This window comes from Peromyscus leucopus, chromosome 3, assembly GCF_004664715.2.
Source record: "Peromyscus leucopus breed LL Stock chromosome 3, UCI_PerLeu_2.1, whole genome shotgun sequence".
NCBI lineage: Eukaryota > Metazoa > Chordata > Mammalia > Rodentia > Cricetidae > Peromyscus > Peromyscus leucopus.
Window position 1 is genome coordinate 120,817,468 of NC_051065.1, and position 12,864 is coordinate 120,830,331.

General features: G+C 35.0%; 1 protein-coding gene across 1 annotated transcript in view; it reads left to right on the forward strand.

Moving 5' to 3' along the window:
- Cntn6 (contactin 6) overlaps nt 1-7,029 on the forward strand; it is a 354,660-nt gene extending 347,631 nt beyond the window's left edge. Inside the window, 4 exon segments of the mRNA XM_028886665.2 lie at nt 4,816-4,928; nt 5,741-5,909; nt 6,755-6,812; nt 6,814-7,029. Coding sequence (XP_028742498.1) covers nt 4,816-4,928; nt 5,741-5,909; nt 6,755-6,812; nt 6,814-6,886 — 413 coding nt within the window. The 3' untranslated portion in view covers nt 6,887-7,029.
- Nucleotides 7,030-12,864: the final 5,835 nt, after the last annotated feature.

Consider the following 12,864-nt stretch of genomic DNA (forward strand, 5'->3'; position numbering starts at 1 on the left):
CCAGCACACAGGAGACAGAGTCAGGCAGATTTCTGTGAGTTCAAGGCCAGCCTGGTCTACAAAGCAAGATTCAGGATAGGCACCAAAACTACACAGAGAGACCCTGTCTCAAAAAACCAAAACCAAACACTCACAAAAACAAAACCCAAGAATTACCAGGAAGAAAACAAGATGCTAAGATACACATAAAAAAGAACATGGAGAAAGATACACACACACACACACACACACACACACACACACACACACACACACACACATATGAGTAAACATGCACAGTATTAAGGGTTAGAGGTCAAAAGATCTTTATATCTGTATGTATATGGCTATATATATATATATATATATATATAATAAAGCTTCATAAGTACATTATTGTTTCTATTTGAGCTAATAATAGTAGTGATGTTAGGTGATTGTTAGGTGGTTATTTTCAAATAATATATGTGATATACTTTTAAGTACAACACCTTAGTAAAAAATAATGTATTTCTAAGACATGCAAGAGGTACAGCAAACACACTGAGATCAGCACAGGAGTCACTTTGATAGTATTTAGATTTACAAAGAAAAGAAGAAAATATTTACATCAATTGCAAGAGGAAAAGAAAAGTATAAACAAAGCATAGCATCTGTTGTAGAAAGTCATTTTCAAACACTACCACAGAAAGTGTTTGTAAATTTTGGCTCAATTTGGACCTGGACGTTGACTGACTAGCACTCTGCACTGGATTCTTTCTTGCTGTAAATATGCAATCAATCCATATTTAGACATAAAGGAAGCATTAAGCTTTTATTCCATCTTGCACTTATGTTCTTTCTCTCTTGCCCAAATGTCAACCCCATGCTGTTACTTAGAAGTGTAACATAAGAAGTTGTTTTTGAATTGGGTTCACAGTGTGAACTACAGCTGAATATAAATGCCATCTACAGAAAAATTGATTACAGGGAAACCATTAGAGCTGTGAAGGGCTAGTTTACTGCCACTCTGTCACTTGATTAATAGAACATGATTTTGGTCTTAGGAGATTGCCTGTAAAAATTAAAACAAAGTGGAAAAAGTATTTGCTTGTTCAGTTTACCATTCATGAGTGTGGTACAAACAAAACAACATGTTTTGTAAGATTCATGCAACAAATGTTCATGTGACAAATGTTTTGGCTTTCTTAAGGTATGAGAACTTTTAATTTCATTAAAGAAATTTGCTCTATGTTTCTATTGTCCATATCAAACCTGGACTGTTAAGAGTGTAAATATTAAGGTGACAGGCTTCAAAACACTTTTAGAAGTTTTTGGTTATTTTGTTGTTGGTGGTGTTGGTGGTGCTAACGTCAGATAGGTGACACTGACACCCATGCTTATAAATTAAGATAAAATCAAGACAAAAATGTTCACAAGGCAAAACTTCCCAGGAAATTAGATGAGACTCTTTCAGAGCATTTTCCTTTCATAAGTATGTAGTGAACTCAAGAGCAGTGTCACAAGTGACTGATCTTCAAATTATGCTAATTATATTTAAGTAATGAATCATTTGCAAATGTTAGAATCATATTATTAGTGGCAAGCCACTTTCAACACAACTGAAAATTGATTATTTCATAACAGGACAGTGGAGAACCATTATACTTACAAGAAACTAGTAACGGTCATTGAGACTTTAATATGAACCACTGGCAAAGTGAAGAAGGCTTCCTAATATATTTCGGATGAACTGAAAACTTTATAAACCAGGAATTATGATTCTCATTTCAGAGATAATAAAACTAGGGCTCTTGGGTACAACAACAGCTCTTTGACCTCAAAATCAGAGTCTTTCTATCCTCCAGACAGCAAGAGAAGCCAAACATTCTAAGTAATCCATGTAATTGGTCATACATACCAAGGAATTCTTCCCATGGTGTGGCCATGGGATGTTTTGCTATTTGCTTTGAAGAAACAAATGCATACATATCAATGACAAGGTCATTGCCAAAGTTACAGCTATATGTCTTTCAAGAGAGTAAGACTCAGCTCCCTGCTTCCTTGTATGTTACTTCAACAGTGGACTCAGTATTGAAGGGAATCCTTTTACTCTAAAACAGTTGAACAAAGAAAAGACACGGCAATGAATGAATATTTGCAGAATAAAGTCTACCAGTAACATTGAAAGTCTGAATCTGTATATGTTCTCTGTTGATTATAAGATGTTGTTAGTGTTGATAAATTATTATGAAGAACATGTTCATAGATGGACGGTGGTGGTGCATGCCTTTAATTCTAGCACTCAGGAGGCAGAGTCAGGTGGATCTCTGTGAGTTCAAGGCCAGCCTGGTCTACAGACTGAGTTCTAGGAAAAGCACAAAGCTACACAGAGAAACCCTGTCTTGAAAAACCATTAAAAAAAGAAAAGAAACATGTCCAAACAGTATACTAGATATTAAATCTCTGATATCTATTGAAAATTTTGATATTAGCTCTTTTATAGCTGAAGAAAATATTATAAAAATCACATTGGAATAAATTAAGGGAAGATAACAGTACTAGTGTGGTTGCCACCAAGCCCATCAAAAATAAATAAATATCATTTGGTATATGTGCAGTGTATTGTAAACATAGACATTTTTATGCCTTTAATTGCAATTTGGTTTATTTTTGTCATGAAATGATCCAAGGTATGGCCAGTCGAACTGGCCCATATAAATACATATGGAAGACTACAGATCTGACCATGGTAATTTGGCCTCAAACATAGGATAGCATGATGAATACAATGTACCCATTTAGTCACCTGTGTATCATGCTGATACCCACTGCATGTTCAATATTACAATGGAAATATGAGACATGGAACAATTTTAATTTTAGACTACATGGTGCAGGTTTCTTCTTCGTTTTTGTCGTCTTCTTCTTCTTCTCCTCCTCCTCCTCCTCCTCCTCCTCCTTCTTCTTCTTTTAGTACATCTGAATTGTCATTTTATCAATATTTGAGCCATGGACTGTGCTAGCTGTTAACAATACAGAGTAGTAAAGGGCACATGCCCTCAAAATTTATTTAAAAATATGCAAAAATAGCTATCTTTCAATGAAATGAAACTATAATAAATAATAATTGGACTTCATGATACTTCTGGGTAGATACTTCTCTAGGTGTCACACACCAAATTTGGCAACAAGGTTAGGTGATCAATAATGAGCTTGGGGAGGCCATAAACAATGTCCCTAGTTCAGCATGTTGAACATATTCAAGTGACATATAAGACATTACACAAAAGTTGTTTCAAAATGCTCTAGAATTCACATCTGTTTTTCTTGTTGCTCTGAGTTAAATGCTAGGCTCACTCAGCACTTCACATTCAGAACAGAGCATTTTTCTGGGCAGTTTTATCTCTGCCTCAGCCTTACAGATGAAATATTTTAAATCTCTGGTTTTCAATCTCAAAAAAAAAAAAATCATGTGGACTCTTTGAGTAGCAACATGTTGTCAAGGCGAACCCACTGGACAGGAACCAAGAAATCAAGATTCTCTTCTGACTCAGCTACTTACTAGTTGTGTGCTTTGAGACAACTGACTTTCTACTCTACAAATCACACTACCATTCTCATATGTAAATTGTTAAAGTTGAACTGTGTTATTTATTTCAGAACAGTAGTTTTATATCCTCTCCTCCATATGCATTACTCCTCTCCAAGACAGCATTAATTTCAAAGGAATGAGACCTCCAGTTTGGGTTCACACTACCTGTTATTTGGAGTGATCAATGTACCTGTGAAGATTTTTCCTATGTCTGTGTTCCCAAGACATTTATAAAATAAACTATACTTTTATTTTTCAGTCAACAGCCACCCTTGATTGAACTAACATAGACATGTGTCCAAATTAATGTCTCTCCTCATAATTGACAAATCACCACCAGATTTCCTTTAGGATTTTTAGTCTGGTTATCTCCATGTAGAGGAAGTTTCAAACTTTAAGTACTGTGCACAGTTGTGATTTCTGACACTCATATTGAGTGACAAAAAAGGAAGTCTATGGCAAGCTGGCCAGGCAGCATGGCCCTGTGATAAGAAGGGGAAAGGGAATGTGCTCACTTGATGACACTGTTTCTCTTAAGGCTCTGCCACAACCTGGTAGGGTTCTAAGAAATTATCCTATATGTTTCATATTTTATTAGTCTAATTTTGCTTAAAATATCTTGAGTTGGTTTTGTTAATTACAGTTAAAAATAGGAATACAGCATTAAAGGTTATAAAAGTATTAGGAATGAGCTATGTTTTGGTGGTGCACACCTTTAATCTCAGCACTCTGGAGGCAGAGGCAGGTAGATCTCTGTGAGTTCAAGGCCAGCCTGGCCTACAGAACAAGATCCAGGACAGGCACCAAAACTACACAGAGAAACCCTGTCTCAAAAAACCTAAATAAAAAAAAGTATTAGGAATGAATACTAATATGTATGTGGCTATATATATATATGTAGAAGGTTTCCAACTTGAATTTAGTTAACTTGTTCATTGATTAATAGCCAATTCCAAAAGTAAATAACCAAACAATCCATCTTTTTCTATATTATAAAGTAAGCAAACTCAACTACAATGATTAATAAATTAATACAGGACACTCAGAAAACCATTATTGATTCATAAACCTGTCACAGAGACATTCTCAAATGACCAGAATTTTAATAAATTTGCTTACTGTGATTAGAATCACTACATTTCAAATGATAATATAACATCTTTGCTTCTTTTATGCTAATGATGGGACTTATTTTTCCTTTTCATGTTGCTGGATTTTCCTATGAACTGCTTAACATTCATTTGGCTCTTTGTATTCTAAAGCTCCAAGCCAACCACCAGCAAATATTGCATGGAAGCTGTCAAATTCTAAATTATGCTTGAACTGGGAGCATGTAAAGACCATGGAAAATGAGTCTGAAGTTCTGGGCTATAAGGTAAGTATTTAGTTTTCTATTTAATCATATCAATTATGTTATTAAAGAACAATGTTATTATCAAATAGAAACATAGTTTGTGCACATGAGTTTATCAGGATATTTTTATAAATTGCTTGAAAATACCCTTGCTAACTTAAATTCTTCATTAAAAAGGTTCTGTGTTCTAGGTTCAGTAATGTATATGGAATAATGTGATGTGGACAATGGGAAATCCAAATCGTACAGTGTGAACTTTTTTAATCTTCATGCTATTGCCATTGCTATCAAGAAATAACAATTACTTGGATTTGTATGTGTGATACATGATTGATGTCAAAGAATTAATTTAAATAGAACATTAGAAATTAGGATACAGTGTGATATGGGCTTTTTAACAGCATAGAAGGAATCTCACAAGAACATCATTGAGTACCAAGAGCATCTCTGAATGTCCAGGGCAAGTAATCTTCTATAGTGTTAATGGCAATTAACTGTGATCAGACATATATATTCAAACATTTGTAGTGGGTCCAAACTGAACAATGACTTATCATAATAAGCCCTGGAGCTAATTTATTCAGACTCCATATTTAAGAAATATCTTCTCCTGTCCCAGGAACATGGATCCCAGTGAAATATTGTTTCTTAAAAGTAAATTTAATGATAAGGCAACCCTGGATGTTTGCACATGAGGAGTATGGTGTTGGTAATGACACTCTCATTATAGATGAGAGCATTGTTATAAATATGTTCCTTATTCCTCTCTATACAGCATCTGAACTTTTAACAAACTCCAGCCTCATATTAACTTGACTCTTCCTTTTATACAGATTCTCTATCGGCAAAACAGACAAAGTAAAACTCATATTTTGGAAACAAATAATACATCTGCTGAGCTACTGGTTCCATTTGAAGAAGACTACTTGATTGAAATAAGAACTGTCAGTGATGGCGGAGATGGAAGCAGCAGCGAGGAAATAAGAATTCCAAAAATGTCAAGTAAGTCGAGTTGCTATTTCTGGTACAGACTTTTAATCTAGGCAGTTACAACATGAAAGTTCCCAGGGACTTTCTAATTATTGTGTAAATGTTGAGTGACAACCCAAAAGGTCTTTGTTTCCATTTACAATTGTGAACTAGAGGTGACAAACTAGTTTTTACTTACATCACCTGTCAAATTTAAAAATGGACATGCATATTTACAATGTTCTATTTCCTCATTTGAAAAGGAAGAAATAAAAAAAATCAAACCAAGGAAGAAAGAAATTAAGGAAGGAAGAAGAAAAAGAAAAAGAAAATAAAAGAACAAAGGGGATAATTTCATAAATTGTATACTGGTACAAAATTTAGGACTTATTGTTTTTTCACAAATAGTCAATTGTTTCAAAGTAGGAACAGTGAAATTGAATTAGGTATGCCTATGCTCTTCTTTATATGTCTGTGGCAAGTATCACTAATAAATGGTAGCATTTAGACTGAGCTGAAGCCTTCTCTATCACATTTTCCAAATAGGCCAGTCCTAGCGATACCAAGTAATACTGTTTTTGCTTTAGAAGCATCAAGCTCGCGTCTGCATAAAGCTTCTTGGTAGAAGTCACTGGCCACCAAATGTTGGCTAGTTTTAATATACTTTCAGTAGGCTTCACCAACTTGGCTGTTTTTCTTTTTCAATTTTTAGTTTGAGATGGCATCCTATGATAGAACGAGTCATTTCTTAAAATTATATAATGTAATAAAATATTATTTGAAGACAAACATGACTGTATAGTTTCTGTCTTGTGTTATTAATCCAGTAAGCCATCTTATGTCATGTGAGGTTATTATCTGATGTTTGTATTTTCCAGGTTTGAGTTCTTCAGGAGTTCAGATTTTAAGGCCCAGAACCCAGTTCCTGTCAATGGTTGGGATTTTTTACTGTTTTGCTATTCAACCACTTTTACAATGAATCAATCCATGGATCTTTGGAAATTTTCTGAAAGCAAATCATTCTGTAAATACATTCCGCAACCTCCATCACAAGTATTCTTAATACAGACTTGTTTGGAAAGAAAAAAATGTATATTACTAAGATCTTGTAAATATCTGTGGTACAATAATAAAATGGTTTTAAACACTTTGAGACACATTGAATTTTAATGTTCACACATCATTACACATTTGAGGGTGCTTAATTAATCTGGGGGATATAAAACTGCTGCCTATTTTAGGTGACTTATATAGAGAATATAAATAACCACTTCAATTAATGATCATAGATATGGGACAGGTGTAAATTCATATCCATTTTATGTGCTCCAGATAATATACTTCACTATTTACCTCCTAGCCCTGTTTGAAACAAAATACAATCATTTGTTTATAGTTGAAAGTCTCCCAGGTATCAGATTTTCCAAGTCATGTTGCTGTAATTTCTGAATCCAGCTGGAAGAATATTCATATTTGAAAACATGTCAGCATGCATGAAGATCATCTCTTCTCAGGTTTTAGAAGTCTTGATGAGAAAAGAGTGGGTGGGGGGGTTAGTCAAGGAAACAGAAATGAAGAGGAATCAGGACTCACTGAAAATAATTCTGATATTTGATAAGCAAGTTCCCATAACAGAGTTTACTTTTTAGCAGAAACTATAGACACCTAAATTAAAGTTTGTGAATAAATTCCAGCTCCTCTCATAAACTGATAGTTGTTCACATGGCCTTATATTTACACAATAAAAAATCTGGAAACATTTATTTCATCAGATTTCCTACATTTTGGTCATAGTGGTTTTTTTTTTTATCAAAGCTCTGTAATTATAAGAATAATCTTGAACAGAAAGTAATAAACTCACGAATCTGGATCTAGTAAGATTTTGTGGGATAATTCTTCTCTAGGGTTAACCTATTTCAGCCAGCAGCCCCATGTGCTACAAAAGCAGAGTCTGGAGAGAAACAGAAAGTGAATGTCATTCTTCAGACCTTTCCATTTCAGTCACTAAAATGACAGATTTCGTCCTGCTTTTGGTCTTGCTCCACTCATTTTCATTCTGGGGGACTAGATTTGCCCTTTAAACATGATTCAAGGTTTTATTGAAAAAGTATTTGAATTTTCCTCACAGTCCACAAATCACATATTCCTCAAAAATAATGTGCATTTATATATTTTCTATTGTTGAATTTTTCATACACCTATATAAAGTGTTTATATATGTTCTATTATTGAATTTTTCATATGTGTATATAAACTGTTTTGATCAAAATGATGCCAATTCCCTCCTCTTCAGTTCTTTCCCTATATTCCATCACCACTTTTCCTTCCAATTTCATCTGTCTCTATCTTTTTTTCTTTAAATCCACCGAGTTCATTAAGTGCTGCTCATATATGAATGGGTACAGGAAGTACACAATGAAATCAATTGCCAATATCTTCTAAGCTAGGGGTGGGAATCCAGAGCTCCTCTGCCATTCATGCTGGGAATTTGACTGGCTGCATCTTGTTCAGGTTTGGTACATGCAGTCAAAGCCAGCTACTTATTTCTTATGTGTGATGGCTGTCATGTCCAGCAAATTCTGTTTTTCTGAAGACACCCACAACCTCTGACTATTATGATCATTCTAAAATACTTCAAAATTGCTAAAAAAAAAAAAAAAAAAAAAAAAAATGCCCCATGTAGTCAGAAGCAGGTGGACAACAAACTTGTACAGAATTTTCACTTTATCTGAATAGTAAATACCTCATATCCAAAGTAAGAAGCCCATTTTTTCCATTGCAACAAAAGCTAGCTGTGCTTTTTTTTTTTTTTTTTTTTTTTTTTTTTGGTTTTTTCGAGACAAGGTTTCTCTGTGTAGCTTTGTGCCTTTCCTGGAGCTCACTTGGTAGCCCAGGCTGGCCTCGAACTCACAGAGATCCGCCTGGCTCTGCCTCCCAAGTGCTGGGATTAAAGGCGTGCGCCACCACGCCCGGCTCTTTTTTTTTTTTTTTTTTTTTTTTGCTAGCTGTGCTTTTATGGAGCAAAACGAATAATGAAAAATACTGTTTGACTGTTAACAGCTACCTATCAGAGATACATCTGTATTTCTCTAGCATGTGTGTAGATTAGTTTGTAAACAGTCTTATTAAAAAAGAAACACAGAGCCAAATATAGGGGTGAATGCCTTAGAGATCAGGGAAATAGTGAGAGTCACCAGCTAACCTTAACTCACCATGCTGCCATAGCTTCCCAAGAGAGCTACTTCCTATCTACCCATGCCTTTATTGCCTTGCTGTTTTGTCATCTCATTGGCTCTTAGCCCAGCTACCTCACTTCCTTGCCACTGTCTGTCTGTACAGAACTCCAGGTCTCTGTTTGGTACTGGGATTAAAGGCATGAGTTACCACGCTTGGCTGTTTCCTAGTGTGTCCTCGAACAGAAAAGGATATGTGCTACCACAACCTGATTTTTGTGTTAATGGCTGGCTATGACCTCTGATCTCCAGGTAATCTTTAGTTATTAACATACAAATAAAATATCACCATATATGTGGTCTGAATGGTTTAACTTTAGAGACAAAATAAACTTCTTCGTCCCAAGCAGAGGTTGAGAATTAAATTTACTGAGGTTTGTGTCTACTGATCCAGAAAATTAGACATACAGTTATTTATTTTTTACTCTAAAAGTTATATCAATATTTTTTTCTTAAATATATTTTCATAGTATGGCTTTCATTCATCATTTCTGGACCATGAAAAGTATGATGTATTACTAACATTTATATCTTCTTCAAATCTGTTCTTCAAGAATTTCACACATTATGTTTTAATTATACTCTCTCCATCCTCTAACTCCCCCAAGATTCATGCTCTTTCCTTCCCACCCAATTTTGTATTCTCTTCCATGTTTTTAATTATGTTGAGTCCAATTTTTCCTATCTATACATTCTTGGATTATGGCTTTCAATTTTAGAATATATTTTTGAATTCATCATAAGTACCATGACTTTATTCAAATTTCTACTATTAGAAGGATGAGACACTATTTAGCTTCACTGTGCTAATATCAAGGGTATAGATCATGAGTTAGCAAGATATCTCTGCAAGCAGACGTGATTGTTGCCAACTTTGACATAATCCCCAGGAGCCATAGGATGAATGTAGCTAGAGTTTTTCTCTCCAGGTCCTGCCAAATCCTGGCAGTCCCGTAGCCCACTTATAAAATAAACATACAGATGCTTATATTATTTAAACTGCTCGGCCATTAGCTCAGGCCTACCATTGTCCATCTCTTACTCTTATACTCAACCCATTTCTGTTAATCTATATGCTGCCATGTGTTCCCTGACTTTACCTGTTGCGTTTACAGGCTGTTCCCTGGACGGCAGGCTGGCAACTCTCCCTGACTTCCACCTCCCAGCCTCTCCTCTCTGTTTGTTCCACCTATCCCACACTTCCTACCTAGCTACTGGACAATCAGTGTTTTATTTATTCGCAACATCCAGGACATCCCACAGCAAATGAAAGGAGAAACCAAATCCCTGTAGATTGTATCTGTATGGAGATACAGGAACTGTAGCAAATACATGAATACATATACTAAATAAATAAATGCAATAAAAATTTCAATGATTATAGGACATAATAAACATGAAATACTTCATTGCTTGGAAGATGATTCTAAGTTGTTCATAGATAAAAAAAAATTATCTGCAATTGTAATTTGAACACTTAGTGAGGTAAAGTGTTTTGCATTCAGTAGCCAAGGTACTATGAAAAAAAATCAAGTATTTGTTCATGTTAAAAAAATTAAATTTTGTATTGTTTTAGTAAGAATACAGTATAATAAATTTCATTGTGACATTTTATATAGCTATGTATCATTATACTTTGATCATATGTGTCCTCTCTTAGCCCCACTTCTCAATTCTCTTCCCCAACTGGTTAGCTGATCACTTTTCTCCCATGAAACTGTCCCCCTTCTGCTTTCATGTCACATGAATACACACACCAATCTGTATCCCCTTGATCTCCTTATGTTGTTTTATTGCTCTGGCTAGAACTTCAAGTACTATATTGAATAAGTATGAGGAGATTGGACGACAACCTTGCCTCGTTCCTGGTTTTAGTGGAATCTTTTTGAGTTTCTCTCCATTTAATTTGGTGTTGGCTGTTGGCTTGCTGTAAATTGCCTTTATTATGTATAGATATGTTTCCTGTATTCCTGCTCTCTCCAAGACCTTTATCATGATGGGGTGCTGGATTGTGCCAAATGCCTTTTCAGCATCTAGTGAGATGATCATGTTTTTTTTTTCTTTCAGTTTGTTTCTATGGTGTATTACATTGACAGTCTTTCATTTGTTGAACCACCCTTGTATCCCTGGGATGAAGCCTACTTGATCATGGTGGATATTTGTTTTGATGTGTTCCTGGAGTCTGTTTGCCAGTATTTTTACATCAATGTTCATGAGGGAGATCGGTCTGTAGTTCTATTTCTTTGTTGCATCTTTTTTTGGTTTAGGAATCAGGGTAATTGTAGGCTCATAGAAGGAGTCTAGTAATATTCGTCCTGTTTCTATTGTGTGGAACCATTTAAAGAGTATTGGTATTAACTCTTCTTTGAAGATCTGTCAGAATTCTGTGCTGAAACCATCTGGTCCTGGGCTTTTTTTGTTGGGAGCCTTTTAATGACTGATTCTATTTCCTTAGGGGTTTTTGGACTATTTAAATAGTTTATCTTGTTTTAATTTAATTTAGGTATGTGGTACCTATCCAGAAAAAAATATCCATTTCTTTTAGATTTTCCAATTTTGTGGAGTAGAGGTTTTTGAAGTATGACCTGATGATTCTCTGGATTTCGTCAGTGTTAGTTGTTATGTTTCCCTTTTCATTTCTGATTTTGTTAATTTGGATGCTCTCCTGCCTTTTGGTTAGGTTGGATAAGGGCTTGTCTATCTTGTTGATTTCCTCAATGAACCAACTCTTTGTTTCATTATTTTTTTGTATTGTTCCCTTTATTTCTATTTTATTGATTTTAGCTCTCAATTTGATTATTTCTTGCCGTCTATTCTTCCTGGGTGACTTTGCTTCTTCTTGTTCTAGAGCTTTCAGGTGTGCTGTTAAGTCACTAGTGTGAGATTTCTCCAACTTCTTTATGTGGGCATTTATTGCTATGAATTTCCCTCTTAGCAATGGTTTCATAGTGTCCCATAAGTTTGGGTATGTGGTGTATTCATTTTCGTTGATCTCTAGGAAGTCTTTAATTTCTTTCTTTATTTCTTCCTTAACCCATTGGTGATTCAGTTGAGCATTATTCAGTTTCCATGAGACTGTATGTTTTCTGTAGTTTTTGTTGTTGTTTAAATCTAACTTTAAACCATGGTGGTCTGATAGAACATAGGAGGTTATTCCAATTGTTTTGTATCTGTTGAGATTTGCTTTGTGGCAATTTTAGAGAAGTATGTGGTCGATTTTAGAGAAAGTTCCATGGGGTGCTGAGAAGAAGGTATATTCTTTTATGTTAGGATGGAATGTTCTGTAGGTATCAATTAAGTTCATTTGAATCATAGCATCAGTTAAGTCTTTTATTTCTCTGTTAAGTTTCAATTTGGCAGAACTGTCCAGTGGTGAAAGTGGGTTGTTGAAGTCTCCCACTATTAATGTGTGGGGTTTTATATGTGACTTAAGCTTTAGTAGTGTTTCTTTTACATATGTGGGTGCCCTTGTGTTTGGGGCATACATGTTCAGAATTGAAACTTCATCTTGGTGGATCTTTCCTGTGATGAGTATGTAATATCCTTCTTGATCTCTTTTGATTGATTTTAGTTTGAAGTCTATTTAGCTGAATATTAGGATGGCTACACCTGCTTGCTTCTTAAGACCATTTGATTGGAAATACTTTTCCAAGCCTTCTATTCATAGGTAGTGAGGTGTGCTTCTTGTATGCAGCAGAAAGATGGGTCCTGCTTTTGTATCCATTCTATTAGCCTGTGTCTTTTTTAAATAGGTG